Genomic DNA, 14,735 nt, shown 5'->3' on the forward strand with positions numbered 1-14,735 from the left:
ACAAGCTCCCCACCTGATCTGCGTGCACACGGAAGTGTGAAACGCACATAGCTCCTTAACTGAGTCATCAACAGGCCCACCTGGTTTTCCATCTTGTTCTGCATTCTGTGGCTGTGTGGCCTGGGACAGGTTATTTCATCCAAGCTTCTCTTTCTCTTTTGTAAAGTGGGAAGTATCACACCTACCTCCCAGGATCGCCCTGAGGATGAATGTGATTAGGAAAAGTGCTGAGCTTGGTATGTGGTACCAGATTAGGGCTCCTTCAAGTTGTGAAGGTTTCTCATTGGGAAAGTGTTAGAAAGGTGATCAATCTGTTTGATTAGAAGGATGAATAATCACTCTCATCAGAGAAGAACTGCAAATCCTTTTACAATGAGGAATCTTTCCTGAATCCTCCCCAGATGAAGTGCTGAGAAAGAAAAGAAGAAACCGGAACCTTCTAGTACCTGCTAATGCATTTATCATGAAGAGGTCCAGCCACTTGTACTCAAGTGAAAATGTGTAGGTGCACATTTGAGGATCCGTGATTCCATTCCTGGATATAAACCTGAGGAAGTCCCACTCAGGGTCACTACAACACTGCTTGCAATAGCACCACCCTGGGGCTAGGATGGGGTTTGGTTACAAATGACAGGAATCCTCCAAAAGCAGGGATTTTTTTTTTTTTTTTTTTTGTCTTGCTACATGGCTTGCAGGATCTTAGTTCCCCAACCAGGGATCAAACCCAGGTTCCAGGAGTGAAAGTGCAGAGTCCTAACCACTGGATTCCCAGAGAATTCCCATCCAATAGCAGTGATTTAAATAAGACAGGAAGTTCCCCTTCCTGCCAAATCCAGAGGTCAGTGGTGCGGGGCTAGTAAGATGCCGTATGGAAGTTGAGACCCAGGTGCCTCCTCTCCTTGTCCTGCCCTGCGTGGCTTCCTTCCCCAGGGTCACCAAGGTCACCCCAGGGGGTGTCCACAGGGATGCTCCACCTCCAGTCAGCAGCTTGAAAAAAGCCAAAGAGAAGGGCACACGCTGCCCACTTAGGACTGATCCTGGAAGTCAAACCCCATTCCCCTGTATTGGCATTTGGCCACACTAGGCTACAATGGAGGCTGGCAGGCACCGTCTTCACCCTGAACACTCTGTGCTCTGCTAAAAACCGGGGGTTCTGAAGAACTGATGTGAGGGGACAACTGATGGTCTCAGCCATGGGATTCATGGGGGGCGGTGGGTCACATGGTGGGGGCAGAGACAGAAATCCTCAAATATACACAAATTTAATATATTCCCATTTATTCTGTTGATACTGAACCTATCATTTTAATGTATTCAGACTTATTAATGGACATATCATATCTGAAAAAACGAGCTATACCATACCATGGATTATTTAAATATTAAAAATTGTCTTTCTATATTTCCCACATTATAAGTTCAAACGAATGCTACATTCCAACAACAATTAAAAAAACTTTTTAAAGAGAGTGATGTGCTTTTGCCAAAATCATACCACATATTAGTGGAAAATTCATGGCTTTATTAGTAGATGGCGCTGAGAAAACTGGCTCATTATACAGTGAAACCAAAACTTGGATCTCATACACAAAGGTGAATTTTAAATAGTTTAATATTCAACATTTCAGCCTGGCATCAAGCAATGAAAACAAATATTTGACCACGCAGGGCAGATGCTAGCCAGTACACATACCAGCATGTACTGGCTGGACTTCAGCCCAATATTTAGTGGCCTAGATGTGAAAGAAAAGCTAATAAAACTAATAGAAGAAACTGCAAAATATTGTTAACTATTTTTAAATAAGAAATAAAAAAGCAACAAATGATATAACAAAATAGCTAATTCACCTACATTAAAATTAAGAATGTCTGTTCAGTGAAGGAGACCCCTGGTTATACAAACACAAGCGCCATCTTCAGAGTTTCTGCAACTACCCAGGAATATACGAGGAACTTTTGAGAGTAAACAAAAAAAAAGGTGCGAAGCCCCCATGAGAAAAGGAACAAAGATAAATTAGGAATTCACAGAAAGGGGCACCTGAAAGGCGGACAGGAAAATGAAATTCCTCAAATTACTGGTGACTAGATGAATGTACATTAAAACACGTCACCACTTTCTAACCAAGAGACTGGCAAAAGTTAGAAAGTTGGGCAGTAATAAATGCTGGTGGGGGTGAGCAGAAATAGGAAGCTTTAAGCGGGCGAGTCAAAAATCATTCTAAAAAAACAATAGAGAAATTAAGCTGTCTGATGCATAATCCCATCCTGGGTACCTCTGCTGGAGAACTGTCCATAAAGTACGGGAGGAGACATAGGAAAAGATGTTCACCGTGGCCGTGCATATGGGCCGAGGAGTTGCAGGCAACCCAGGTGTCTACCACTTACCAAATGTCTAAAAAAAATGCACTTAACACCCACCATAGAATATCTTAGAGCAGCTCAAAGAAATAAAGCTGATGTAGCCTAAGCAACCCATGTTGAGTGAGAGAAGCAATAGGACAAGATCGACAGCATTATACTACATGTGGGCAAAGTAGACGCACACATTCAGCACAGGATGTTCAAGGAAACATTCATATTCAAAGACATGGAATCAACACATTCGAATGGATGCTTACAGGAGAGGATGACGTGAAGGGAAAAAGCCATAAAACCAAAGAAGCCTTGTGTGGACTGCGATCCTGAGATCAAAACCAAAAGGTTCAAGGTGCTCAATTATGCTTTAAACAACACGTGTGCATCGGGAAGGTGGCTCAAAAGGGTCCTAGGGTGTGGAAGACACCCAAGCCTGAGAATCTACTGTACTCTTCAAAGTAATAACCCACTGTTTGCCTCTGGTGAAGCTAATGCATTTGTGAGGTTGATCATTTAGTTTCCGGCCGGGCAGAGGAACCACACCCTTGTACGTGCCTCAAGTCAACTTCACCTCCATCCCCCGATGACCTTGAGGCCACGGCTGGTCCCAGATGTGGCAGAATTCCGAAGCCTGGAGTCCCCTACCCAACCCTTACTAATTTCAACTCACTCTTTCAGTATGAGAAGTTTCATATACGAGACATTTCAGTGAGTGATGGTGGACAGGTGAAGGTGAGGGATACCTTTCTCCATGTCCCAGAGGGTGGTAAAATTCAGCACACCCTGCGGATGGAGCCACAGTCCACCTAAGGCAGCAAAGACCATCACACAATTAAACCAGCAGCAGCAGCTAACAGCTTGAAACTGGGGTCAAAGGAGAGGGAGTCAAAGATCACTTCTGGATTTTGCTTCAGCTTGAAGACGAGTTCTAACTCAGCTGCAGCTAGCAAGCCCTTACGGGCCAAAAGGGGGCAGCCCATTCTCCTCAAGTCCAGGCTGGGCCTCCAAACAGGGAGGGGTTTCAGCCCCAGACCTCGATGAGGTCCCCAGATTCCATTCCCAGGTCAGCCGGCAGCTCCTTGCCTGAAAGCTTTGTCCCATCAAAAAAGAAGGAGAGCTTGTGGCCGGAGAGTCCCATAGCCTCCTCGTAGCGGGACATGAGGGTCTTGAGAGGAGAATCCTGGGCGGAGAAGAAAAAAACACAGACGTGAGAATCTGAAAAGAGAGACTGTGGAAAACTTGTAGGGACAGAGAGCTTGGGACAGGGAGGACAAGGGAACATGTCAAGTTGCAGCCCACCGAGGGGAACACAAGTGGACGAAGAAGCCAGCAGCTAGCTGGTTCGTTTCTCTAGGGAGCTGGGCCATGGAGCCCAGGGCTGAGATGTTGGCTCTGGATCGGATACATTCTCCAGAGCTGGTCTCCTTATGTAACGTGGAGGCGTGAAGCACAAGGAGGAAGCCAGCCAGGCTCTGGAGTAAGCATGACCCAAGCTGGGGGCCAGGTGCCTTAAACTACATGTGTTAAACTACATGTGTAACCTTAGCCAAGTGCTATGGGTTTGAGATTCTCTTAGACAGCAAGGTCAGTCCTAAAGGAAATCAACCCTGAATGTTCATTAGAAGGACTGATGCTGAAGCTCTAATACTTTGGCCACCTGATGAGACGAGCCAACTCATTGGAAAAGACCCTGATGCTGGGAAAGATTCAGGGCAGGAGGAGAAGCGGGCAACAGAGGATGAGATGGTTGGATGGCATCACCGACTCAATGGACATGGGTTTGCGCAAACTCCGGGAGATAGGGAAGGTCAGGAAAGCCTGGTGTGCTGCAGTCCATGGGGTCCCAAAGACTGGGACACAACTTAGTGACCGAACGACAGTGGATTGACTGTATCCCCCGAAAAACATACCGTGTGGTCCTAACCCTTAAGAAATGTGCATGTGACCTCATTTGGAAGATATGATCAAGATAAGATGAGGCTGGGACTTCCCTGTGGTCCAGCTGCTAAGACTCCACGCTCCCACCGCAGGGGGCCCAGGTTCAATCCCTGGTCAGGGAACTGGATGCTACACGTTGCAACTAAAGATCCTGCATGCTGCAACAACTGAGACCCAGTGCAGCTCAATAAATAAATACACATTAAAAAAACATTTTTAATCCTCTTAAAAAAAATGAGGTCATGGTTTGGTGTGCACTAAGGCAACAGGACTAGTGTTCTTGTAAGAAGGGAAAACAGACACACACAGAGATACACAGGGAGAACGTCCTATGACAAAAGAGGCGGGATGCAGCTGCAAGCCAAGGACTGCTGGCCACCAGCAGAAGGTAGGAGGAAGCAAGGACCCAGAGTCTCCGAGGGAGCAAGAACCTGCTGACAGCTTGATTTCAAACCTGCGGCCTCCAAAACTGGGAGAGAACGCATTTCTATTGTTTGAAGCCACCTAGTTTGTAGTAGTTTGTTATAGCAGCTCTCAGAAACAAATACAGCAAGTTATTCCACCTCTACAGATGCTGGTTTCCGTATCTGTTAAATGAGGGTGCTTTCTCATACAAGACTGCTATGAATTTCAATATCCTGAATGTGAAGTAATTAGCCTTAGCACAGGGACTGTCACTTCTGTTGTGCTTTTGATTGGTCTTACTGGTCACTATTCAAGGATGATTTCCGCTTTAACCAGGAGTTAGGAGACCAGTGCCAGCTTCCCAGAAGAAGGGGGAGGGAACCTGAACACTGAACTTTATAAACTCTCTAGGATCAACCGCAGAGGGCAGGGACTCCAACAGGGCAAGGGGCGTGGCCAGCCGGCTCCCCCACTCACGGGAGGAAGCGAGACTTCCAGCGTCTGGTGCTTCTCTTTGCCCTGGACTCGAAGTTGGAGCAGTGGCGACGTCTCTGCGGCCTCCGGAGAACTTGCTAGAACCACACAGTCTGTGGCAGGCAGGATAGGGAAGCCAGGCCTAAGTGAGGGTTGGAAGCTGGGCCCCCTCTGGGCCTCTCCCACATCCCCTCCATGTGGCAAAAGCCTCCTCAGGCCTCCTTCCCCTCACCAATGATGTCAGCCACGCCGAGCTTTAGGGTCCTGGGGGTGGCGGTAGGGGACAGCTCTGTCTCTCCCAACAGCAAGAGGATCCTGCTTGGGGACACCCCAAGGTGGGCGGCCATGTGGTCCACCACACTCTTAAGGGGCTCCGACTAGGAGGGGGACAGAAAGTAAAGGAGGCACTCCCGCCTTGACTTGCTTCCCCACCCCCACCCCCAATTTCTGGCCTTAACCACTCGCTGAATTCCTCAGCAGTGAGTTCCATCATATTTACCTGGAAAGGCACAAAATAAAATCACGTCAATAAGAGGTTCAGGCAAGTGACACAGACACGAAGCAGCCATGAGTTAAGAGGGAAAAAAAGGGAGTGGTGGGGGTTGTGGCCAACCAGAACCGGATATGCCCCATCTAAGCCTGGGCAGCTGTTCCGCAGCTCTGGCTAATTGGTACCAGGCGGGAATATGGGCCAGGTACTGCATCTTCCTATTTAAGAGAAGCCAGAAATCTGGACCTCAGTCCCCAGTCACCCATTGCAAAGGTTGGCAATGAACTATTTGGTTTTAAAATCACCATACAGCTCGAAAGAAGATGCATGGGACTTCCCTGGTGGGCCAGTGGTTAAGATTCCCCGCTCCCAATTCAGAGGGCACAGGTTCAGTCCCTGGTTGGGGAACTAAGATCTCGCATGGACAGAAAAAAAACACAAGAAGATGCATTGTTGGCAAGGCCAGGGGCTGCTAGTTGGCAAGTTCTGGCTTAGCTGCTTGTCTGATGCACGGTTGCTACTCAATAAGTAGTCATTTCTGCTCTTTTGGAATGAGGGTCATCCCTATAATAGTAGTCTTCACCAGGAAGCTAGGGGAGCTTGGAAGGACCAAGTGACCCCCGGGTGTCCGAGGCAGTCAGAACAAGCACAGGAGGGAAGTACAGGGTTCAAGGGAAGGAAGGAGGGAGGGATGCCCCCTGAGGAGGGCCTACCAAGCCAAGTTTCTTAGGATGTTTTAGTGGAGCCTTGAAGAATAGGTGGGAAGCTTGCCAGATAGAGAGAGCAGAGGGAGGAAAAGATCCGGACAAAGGGAGCAGCGAGTGCAAAGGCGCAGAGGGCTGAAAGCGCGCTGGGCAGCTTCAGACAGCAAGATGCGCAAAGGAAGACACTCGTCTCTCCACAGGCAGCTCCTGGGACCCTGCTCCCAGACTCTTCAGGCATTTACCATTCTGATGGGCAACCTGACCAGGTCAGCTCGGCACCGGATTTTGAGTGGCAGAAGTCGAGGGTGCTCTGGGAGAGTGGGTCCCTCCACTAGGACCACCTCATCCTCTTGGCTCAAGTGGGCTTGGCCCTGGGATTGCTTGGGACTCAGGCAGGAACGGAGATCTTGGAGACGCTTGTTCACCTCCCTGGGGTGCAGAAAGGACTGTGCGTCAGTCAGGGTGGGCCCCCTCCCGACTGCCCCTTCTTCAATCGAGCCCAGAGCAGGGCACAGCCCCCTACCCCTGCCCTTGGTACCTTAGCTTCCGGAGTGCCTGAGTATGCTTCCTGCTTTTGGTCCGTGGCAGAGGTGAGGGCAAAGGCGAGGTGTCCTGAGCCCTGCAGACAGAAGAGAGGGACAGAAATAAGATGAGACCCCAGCCCCACCCACACCTCTCCTTCCAAGGGACCCCTGGGCACCAGAGGGGGACCAGGGGGATCAACTGGGAGCACTTCTGGTGACATCCATCTTATTGGAAGACTGGCGTGGGGAGGGGTGGAGGGGTAGGGAAGGACAGGGAAAACCTGAGTCATGACTTTTATACTTATATGGCCCAAATATGAGGGAGAATGCCTCACTTTTAAGATAAGTTGGTTTCCAGGTGAATATCTGATAAAATCCAAATGACACCAAACACTGCATGCTAAGGGTTAACTCTTCATTTACCCTAAAATTCTAACCCAAGTATCACTATTATCTCCGTTTTACAGAAGAGGAAACTGAAGCACAAAGAGGATGGCCAGGGAGTCCCTGGTGGCCCAGTGGTTAAAAATCTGCCTTCCAATACAGGGGACGCAAGTTCGATCCCTGGTTGGGAAACTACGATCCCACATGCAACTAGGCCCTTATGCCACAACTAGAGAAGCGTGTACACTGCAACGAAGACCCCTTGCAGCCAAAACAGAGAGAGAGGCTGGCCCAAAGACAGGGTCTGAAGCACAGGGCAGTCTCCAGAGCCACCCTTCAGCTCTGCATCACTACCTTCTTAGACACAAAGTGGAGCCCCTCCACTTCCTGGCCAGTCTAGAGAATCTGCTGTCATCCTCCAGTGGGACTCACTGCTTCTCCCAAGAGTTTCATTCCTCATCCAAGCCTCAGGCTGCCTTCTGGGAAACTTCTTACCCTTCCAGGAGCCACCCAAGGGTCTTGCCTGCCTCAGCCCACCCTTCCGATTCCCGTTCTGCTCCTGTGGCCCCAGTGCTCTTGCCTCACTCACAGTAACATCTGTTTCTTCTCTTCTCCATCCTTACTCCTCAGCTTCTTCTTCCAGGGGGAACTGGGACGTGGAAAATCCACTGTATGAGGACTGCTGGCATCTTCCACATCTGCCTCTGGGGACAGGGGAGGAGGAAGTGGAAAGGGTTAGCCAAGAGAAGGCAGAGGGAGACCAAGGAGAGACAAGGCAGGGGCTTCAGAAGGTTCTGAAAAAGGAGGAGATTAGGGGACCCCGGACACACATGACCACTGGGGAAGGGTTTGGGGGCATGAATCAAGACAAAAGCCTAGAGAGCTTCCCCAGCAACACTGCAGTGGCGCAGTTAAGACTCTGCCTTCCAGTGCAGGGACATGGGTTTGACCCCTGGTCAGGGAACTAAGATCCCACATGCGTGTGGCCAAAAAAAAAGGAAGGGGGAGCCTTAGAGAGAGGCATGAACTGGAGTCTGACAGATGAGATTAGGAAAGTGTCCACACCTCGCACTAGTGCATGACACAGGGGCAAGGGTGGACTCACGGAAAGTGGCTCAGCAACTAACGCGTGCTCTTCTCATTGTGATCACCTGCACCTCACAAATCAAGAACACTGAGCACACAACCCAGAAACATGTATGTACTTAATACACGTTACTATGGGCTTCCCTGGTGGCTCAGACGGTAAAGCGTCTGCCTGCAATGCGGGAGACCCAAGTTGGATTCCTGGGTCGGGAAGATCTCCTGGAGAAGGAAATGGCAATCCACTCCAGCACTCTTGCCTGGAAAATCCCATGGACGGAGGAGCCTGATAGGCTACAGTTCATCGGGTCGCAAAGAGTCGGACACGACTGAGCAACTTCACTTTCACTTTCACTTACTATACATGTACTAACCATTATATATGTTATGAATCATACATTAAAACAAATGCTATCAAAGGATGATTTTTTTCTCCCCCAACTATTTCTCTTGTTTTCTGCCCCTACTCAATTTGGTGGGCACAAAGATGTGTCTGGGGTGGGGGCTGGGAGGGTCTTTGGTAAAGAGGTTAAGTACAGGCCCTCTAAGTCCAGGCTTCTCAAATGGCATTCATGTGAGTGTCATTGTTTTATTTTGCCATATCTCCGTATTACGTGATGTTTCTTTAAATCACTCATCTTCACTCATATGTCTTAGAAAAGGAAACCAGATATTATTCTAGACCATAGAAGCTCTTTTCCGTTTGCCTGTCACCAGATCATTAACCATCGTTATTTATTTTTATAAATAAATACCGTGAATACAAAACAATGATAAATCCTAGATCAGTGGTTCTCAACCAGAGGCAGTTTTGCCTCCCGGAGCACATGTGGCCGTGTCTGGAGACAATTTTGGCTGTCGCAGCCAAGGGAGGAAGGAGTTGCGGGGGATGACGATGTCTGCTGGGTGGAGGCCAGGCTGCTGCTCCACACCCTACAGGGCACAGGACAGCCCCACACAAAGAAGGATCCAGTCCAAATGCAGTAGCACCAAGGGTGAGAAACCCTGTCCTAGGAGCTGCCATTGGCCTGAGACTCTGCATTTCTAACAAGCTCCTGGGAGATACCCAACACTCCTGGGCCCACATTTTTTTTAAGATTGTTCTTATATGGACCATTTTTAAAGTCTTTACTGAATCTGATACAATATTGCTTCTGTTTTACGCTTTGGTTTTTCCGTGTAGGGCATACGGGATTTTAGCTCCCAGATCAGGGATTCAACCTGCACCCCCAGCATTGGAAGGTGAAATCCCGAGCACTGGACCACCAGGGAAGTTCCTGGGCCCTGCATTTTGAGTGGCAAGGACAGAGGTGCCTTGGTACTTCTCTGTTCCAGGTACCATATATGTAAACCATATATGCAGCCCAAGGTGGGAGGGGGAACATTTTATTAACACATATTTTCTTTAACTGGGCTTCCCTGGTGGTGGCTCAGCTGGTAAAGAATTCACCTACAATGCAGGAGACCTGGGTTCGATCCCTGGGTTGGGAAGATCCCTGCAAAAGGGAACAGCTACCAACTCTAATATTCTGGCCTGGAGAATTCCATGGACTGTATAGTGGCAAAGAGTGGGGTGGCATGGGGTGGCAAAGAATTGGACACAACTGAGCGACTTTCACATACATATATAGTTTCAAGTACCATATATGTAAACCATATATGTAGCCCACGGGAGGAGGGCTTTCTATTAATACATATTCTCTTTAATTAATTTCCACCAGAATCCTTTGACACAGGTCCATTATTTATCCCCATTTGGCTGATGAGGAAATTGAAGCCTTAAAAGATTAACTTGCACAAAGTCACACAGCTACTAAGGGGGAGAGCTGGTTCCTAAATCAGCTCTTCATCACCCTGCCATACTCCCTCATGGCACAAAAGTCTTAGTCCAAGGTCTGCATTTGCTCACTGGATCTCTTCCCTAGTAGACCTGATTTCTATTCACTGCCCTTGAGCAGTTTGCAAAAAATCACGTCACTGCAGGAGGACAAAGGCTGGGCAGCCCTGATAAGATTCAGAGAACACCCTGCTGGCTTAGAGTGTTCCCAGGAAACTTGCTACAGATGTAAAAAGATGTTACAAATTCTCAACACTTCTCCCTTCCACTGCTCCCAAGGTTATACAATCAGAGTCTCTGGGGATAACACCTGGAAACCTGTGAGAGACTTCCCTGGTGGTCCAGCGGCTAAGCAGCTAAGACTCCGGTGCTTTCACTGCTGAGGGTCCAGGTTCAATTCCTGCTCAGGAAACTAAGATCCCACAAGCCACGAAATGTGGCCAAAAAAATTTTAGCACATTGTGATGCTTATTAGAGCTAGGGGAAAGTGTCTGGACAACACTTTCTGAGTCTTCTGGTTAACAAGCCAGCTCCTTTCAGGACTGGAGGTTTTTCTGGCTAGGACGCAGAAGTCGCCTCTCTCATGTCCTCCTCTTGAGCCTCAGGAAACAACTAACTGCAGGAATGTAAACTCCAGAAAGTCTTCTCAGAGAGGCCAGCGGTGGACACCTCTCCCTAGAAGCCCTCCTTACCTTCCTCAGCCTCTGGGGGACATAATTTCAGGAGGGACACGTTATCTGGGATAAGATGGAGGCTGCTTTTCACCTGCAAAGAAAAAGTAGATCAGTACCAAATGCTCCCTCGACTTACAGAGAAAACTGGGGTCAATTCTCTCACACCCAGCCTCCTCCAGCTCCCAAGTCCACCCCAAGGATGTAGATATTACCACTCTCCCAGAGGAACTCAGGAGCTCAGCTTCGCCAGGATCCAAAATTGGAGTACTCTACCATATGATATTACTTGTATGTGGAATCTAAACTATGACATAAATGAACCCATCTAGGAAGCAGAACTTAGAGAACAGACTTGCGGTTGCCAAGCAGGGAGGTGGGGGAAGTTGGGGGTGGGGTGGGAGATGGACTGGGAGTTTGGAGTTAGTAGATGCATATTACATATAGAATGGACGGACAAGGCCCTACTGTACAGCACAGTGTCAATGTCCTAGGGCAAACCATAATGGAAAAGAATATATATACATACACATAACCTCAGATATGCAGATGACATCACTCTTATGGCAGAAAATGAAGAACTAAAGAGCCTCTTGATTAAAGTGAAAGAGGAGAGTGAAAAAGTTGGCTTAAAGCTCAACATTCAGAAAACGAAGATCATGGCATCTGGTCCCATCACTTCATGGGAAATAGATGGGGAAAGAGTGGCAGACTTTATTTTGGGGGGCTTCAAAATCACTGCAGATGGTGACTGCAACCATGAAATTGAAAGACGCTTACTCCTTGGAAGGAAAGTTATGATCAACCTAGACAGGATATTAAAAAACAGAGACATTACTTTGCCAACAAAGGTCCATCTAGTCAAGGCTATGGTTTTTCCAGTAGTCATGTATGGATGTGAGATTTGGACTATAAAGCAAGCTGATGCCAAAGAATTGATGCTTTTGAATCATGGGGTTGGAGAAGACTCTTGAGAGTCCCTTGGACTGCAAGGAGATCCAACCAGTCCATCCTAAAGGAAATCAGTCCTGAATATTCATTAGAAGGACTGAAGCTGAAGCTGAAGTTCCAATACTTTGGCCACCTGATGCAAAGAGCTGACTCATTTGAAAAGACCCTGATGCTGGGAAAGATTGAAGGTGGAAGGAGGAAAAGGGGACGACAGAAGATGAGACGGTTGGATGGTATCACCGACTCAATGGACATGAGTTTGAGTAAATTCCAGGAGTTGGTGATGGACAGGGAGGCCTGGTGTGCTGTTCTCCATGGAGTCGCAGAGAGTCAGACACGACTGAGCGACTGAACTGAACTGAACATATATGTGAGTCACTTTGCCACATTCACTTTGTCAATTTCTGTACAGCAGAAGTTAATCCAACATTGTACATCAACTACACTTCAATTTAAAAAATACAGGAGTACTCTGATGAGGAGCACCCTTTTCCTAATGCACTCTAAGGATGCAAGTTTCATTCCCCTTTCTTAGGAAGGAGCTAGCCATCTTGCTGTCTTAGGATCCTTGGCAATTTCAGGCCCCTCACTCACCATACCATGTGGGGACCCCAGTCCTCTCTGAATTTCCATGGACCCCCGTCCCCATCTTCCTGAATCTTTAGCATCGAGAAACCCAACATGCCCCAAATCCCAGCCCTAGGTCCTCCAGCTCTTCCCTTAACCATCAGGGATCCCAACCCCTTAGGCTCCCTATACGGCTCCCCCGCGACACTCCAGCTCCTGGCAATCCCAAACTCCAAGCACACTCCAAACCCCTTCAGCCTCCCCAATTTGCATCTTTCTGCCTCCAAGTCCCCTAGGCCCTGCTTCCATTTCGTCTCCCAAGACCAACCCTAGAACTCTACCTCAGCACTCCTAAACCCAGTCCCTCCGCGCTAACCCTCCCGGGAACCCGGCTGCACCTTCTCGGAGTACACTGGAACCGCCGGTGCCTCCCCAGGATCCAGCAGCAGCCGCCGCCGCCGCCTGACCAAGACCCGAGGGGCTCCACCCGGCTCTGCGTCCGCCCCTTCGCTGTCACTGTCTCTGTCGTCCCGGGACGCGGCCGGCACGGGGGATTCAGGGAGTGGGACCTCGGCCGCCGCCGCAGCGTCGCGCGCAGTTGCGACCTCCAAGACATCCTCATCGCTGTCGCTGACCAAGTCCACGAGCACCGAGTCCAAGGTGCGTCGAGCTGGGGATCGCTGGGCGCCAGGACATCGGCTCCGGCCGCCCCGGGATCCCCGAGTCCTTCGGCCGCCGCCGCCGCCTCTGGGACGGCCCGGTCTCCTCAGCGGCTCCGCCATGGCACACACCGGGACTCTACAGTCGCCAGCTTCTGGTCAACTCGCCCGGCCCCCTCCAGCGGATTCCGCCCTTCATTGGGCGAATCGCCTGCTAGTCAACACCTCTCTCCGCCCACGCCCTCTGGCTCCACCTCTCCGCCTTTTCATTGGTCTCTGCATCCGCCCATCACGTATTCACCACTGAAACCAAGGCGCCAAATATTCCAATCAACCTTGGCACAATCGTCGTAGGTTTCGATTCGGTCCGGCTCACCCATTGGCCTGACCGGCCTTCTACAAGGCCCGCCCACTGAATGGAGTCTTTTTCCTGGTTGGTGGAGGAGTGAGGCATCCTGGGAATTATAGTCCGCAAACCCTCAGGCTAGTGTAGACTAAATTGGGCTGACAATAGCTTTCAGACACCGCGGATCTCATGGGTGTCCGCTTTCTCCTTTCCCCCAACTGCGGGGTGGGCTCAGTAATTACACTACACGCCGAACCTCGCATACGCCCCTCCTCATGTACAGAATCCACGCAACACACACCCGGAGCCACACTTCAACACCATACAACTCTCCGAATTCCCTCCTCCAGCGTTCCTCACACAGGACGTCCCGACAGACACTACACGGGCCATATCAACACAACATGCGCTCTTGCAAGACTCCCTCGATATACACCTCAGAACACCCGCCTCGCAAAAAACCTGGAAGGGCAAACACAAATGAAAAATAGGTTTAATTCTCCCTGTTGAAAATAAGGATCATGACTTCTTCACTCTTTCAGAATTTCTTTCTTGCAACTTTTAAAAATTTGTAAATCTGTGTGTATGTGTTTTAATTGAAGTAGAGTTGATTTAAAACATTGTGTTAGTTTTTGGTGTACAACACGGTGATTCAGTTTTGTGTGTGTTTTTTTAAGGTTAGCTTTTTTACATCAACATTTTATTTTATTTTTTTATTTTTGGTTGGACTGGGTCTTCCTTGCTTTGTGCGGGCTTTCTTTAGTTGCAGTGCGGGGAGGGGGGGAGCTGGCGGCTACTCTTCATTTGTGGTGCCAAGACTTCTCACTGGGATGACTTCTCTTGTAGAGCACAGAACTCTAGGCATGGGTTTCATGGGATCAGTATTTGTGGTGCACAGGCTTAATTGTTCCGTGGCATGTGGAATCTTCCCAGACCAGGAATCAAACTCATGTCCCCTGCTAACGCAGGCAGACTCATCCACTGTGCCACCAGGGAAGTCCTTGATTCAGTTTTATATATATTTTCTTTTTCAAATTCTTTTCCATTATACTTTATTACAAGATAGTGATTGTAGTCCTCTGTGCTATACAATAGGACTTTGTTGTTTATTTATTTTATATATAGTAATTGTTTCTGCTAATCCCAAACTCCTAATTGATCCCAACCCACCCCGCACCCTTTCCCCTTTGGTAACCATGAACTTGTTTTTTTCTTCTGTGAGTCTGTTTCTGTTCTGTAAATAAGTTCTGGAGCCATCTTTTTGAAAGCCAAGTGTCAGGGGAAATAGCTCCAGCTCCAACGGGAGACTAACAGCCTAACTTGTAGAAGCTCTTCTGCAATATTCAA

At 48.8% G+C, this 14,735-nt stretch overlaps 1 protein-coding gene across 1 annotated transcript; it reads right to left on the reverse strand.

Annotated features, from left to right (window-relative positions):
* Positions 1 to 1,261: 1,261 nt before the first annotated feature.
* On the reverse strand, positions 1,262 to 13,172 carry NFATC2IP (nuclear factor of activated T cells 2 interacting protein). Its single transcript, XM_015104150.4, has 8 exons — positions 12,782 to 13,172; positions 10,887 to 10,959; positions 7,864 to 7,978; positions 6,905 to 6,985; positions 6,609 to 6,795; positions 5,405 to 5,549; positions 5,176 to 5,285; positions 1,262 to 3,535 (listed from the first exon to the last, which is right to left on the reverse strand). Exons 1-8 carry the CDS (start codon positions 13,163 to 13,165, stop codon positions 3,377 to 3,379), a joined length of 1,254 nt encoding a protein of 417 aa, XP_014959636.3. The 5' UTR covers positions 13,166 to 13,172; the 3' UTR covers positions 1,262 to 3,376.
* Positions 13,173 to 14,735: the final 1,563 nt, after the last annotated feature.

The sequence above is a fragment of the Ovis aries genome, chromosome 24, assembly GCF_016772045.2.
Source record: "Ovis aries strain OAR_USU_Benz2616 breed Rambouillet chromosome 24, ARS-UI_Ramb_v3.0, whole genome shotgun sequence".
NCBI lineage: Eukaryota > Metazoa > Chordata > Mammalia > Artiodactyla > Bovidae > Ovis > Ovis aries.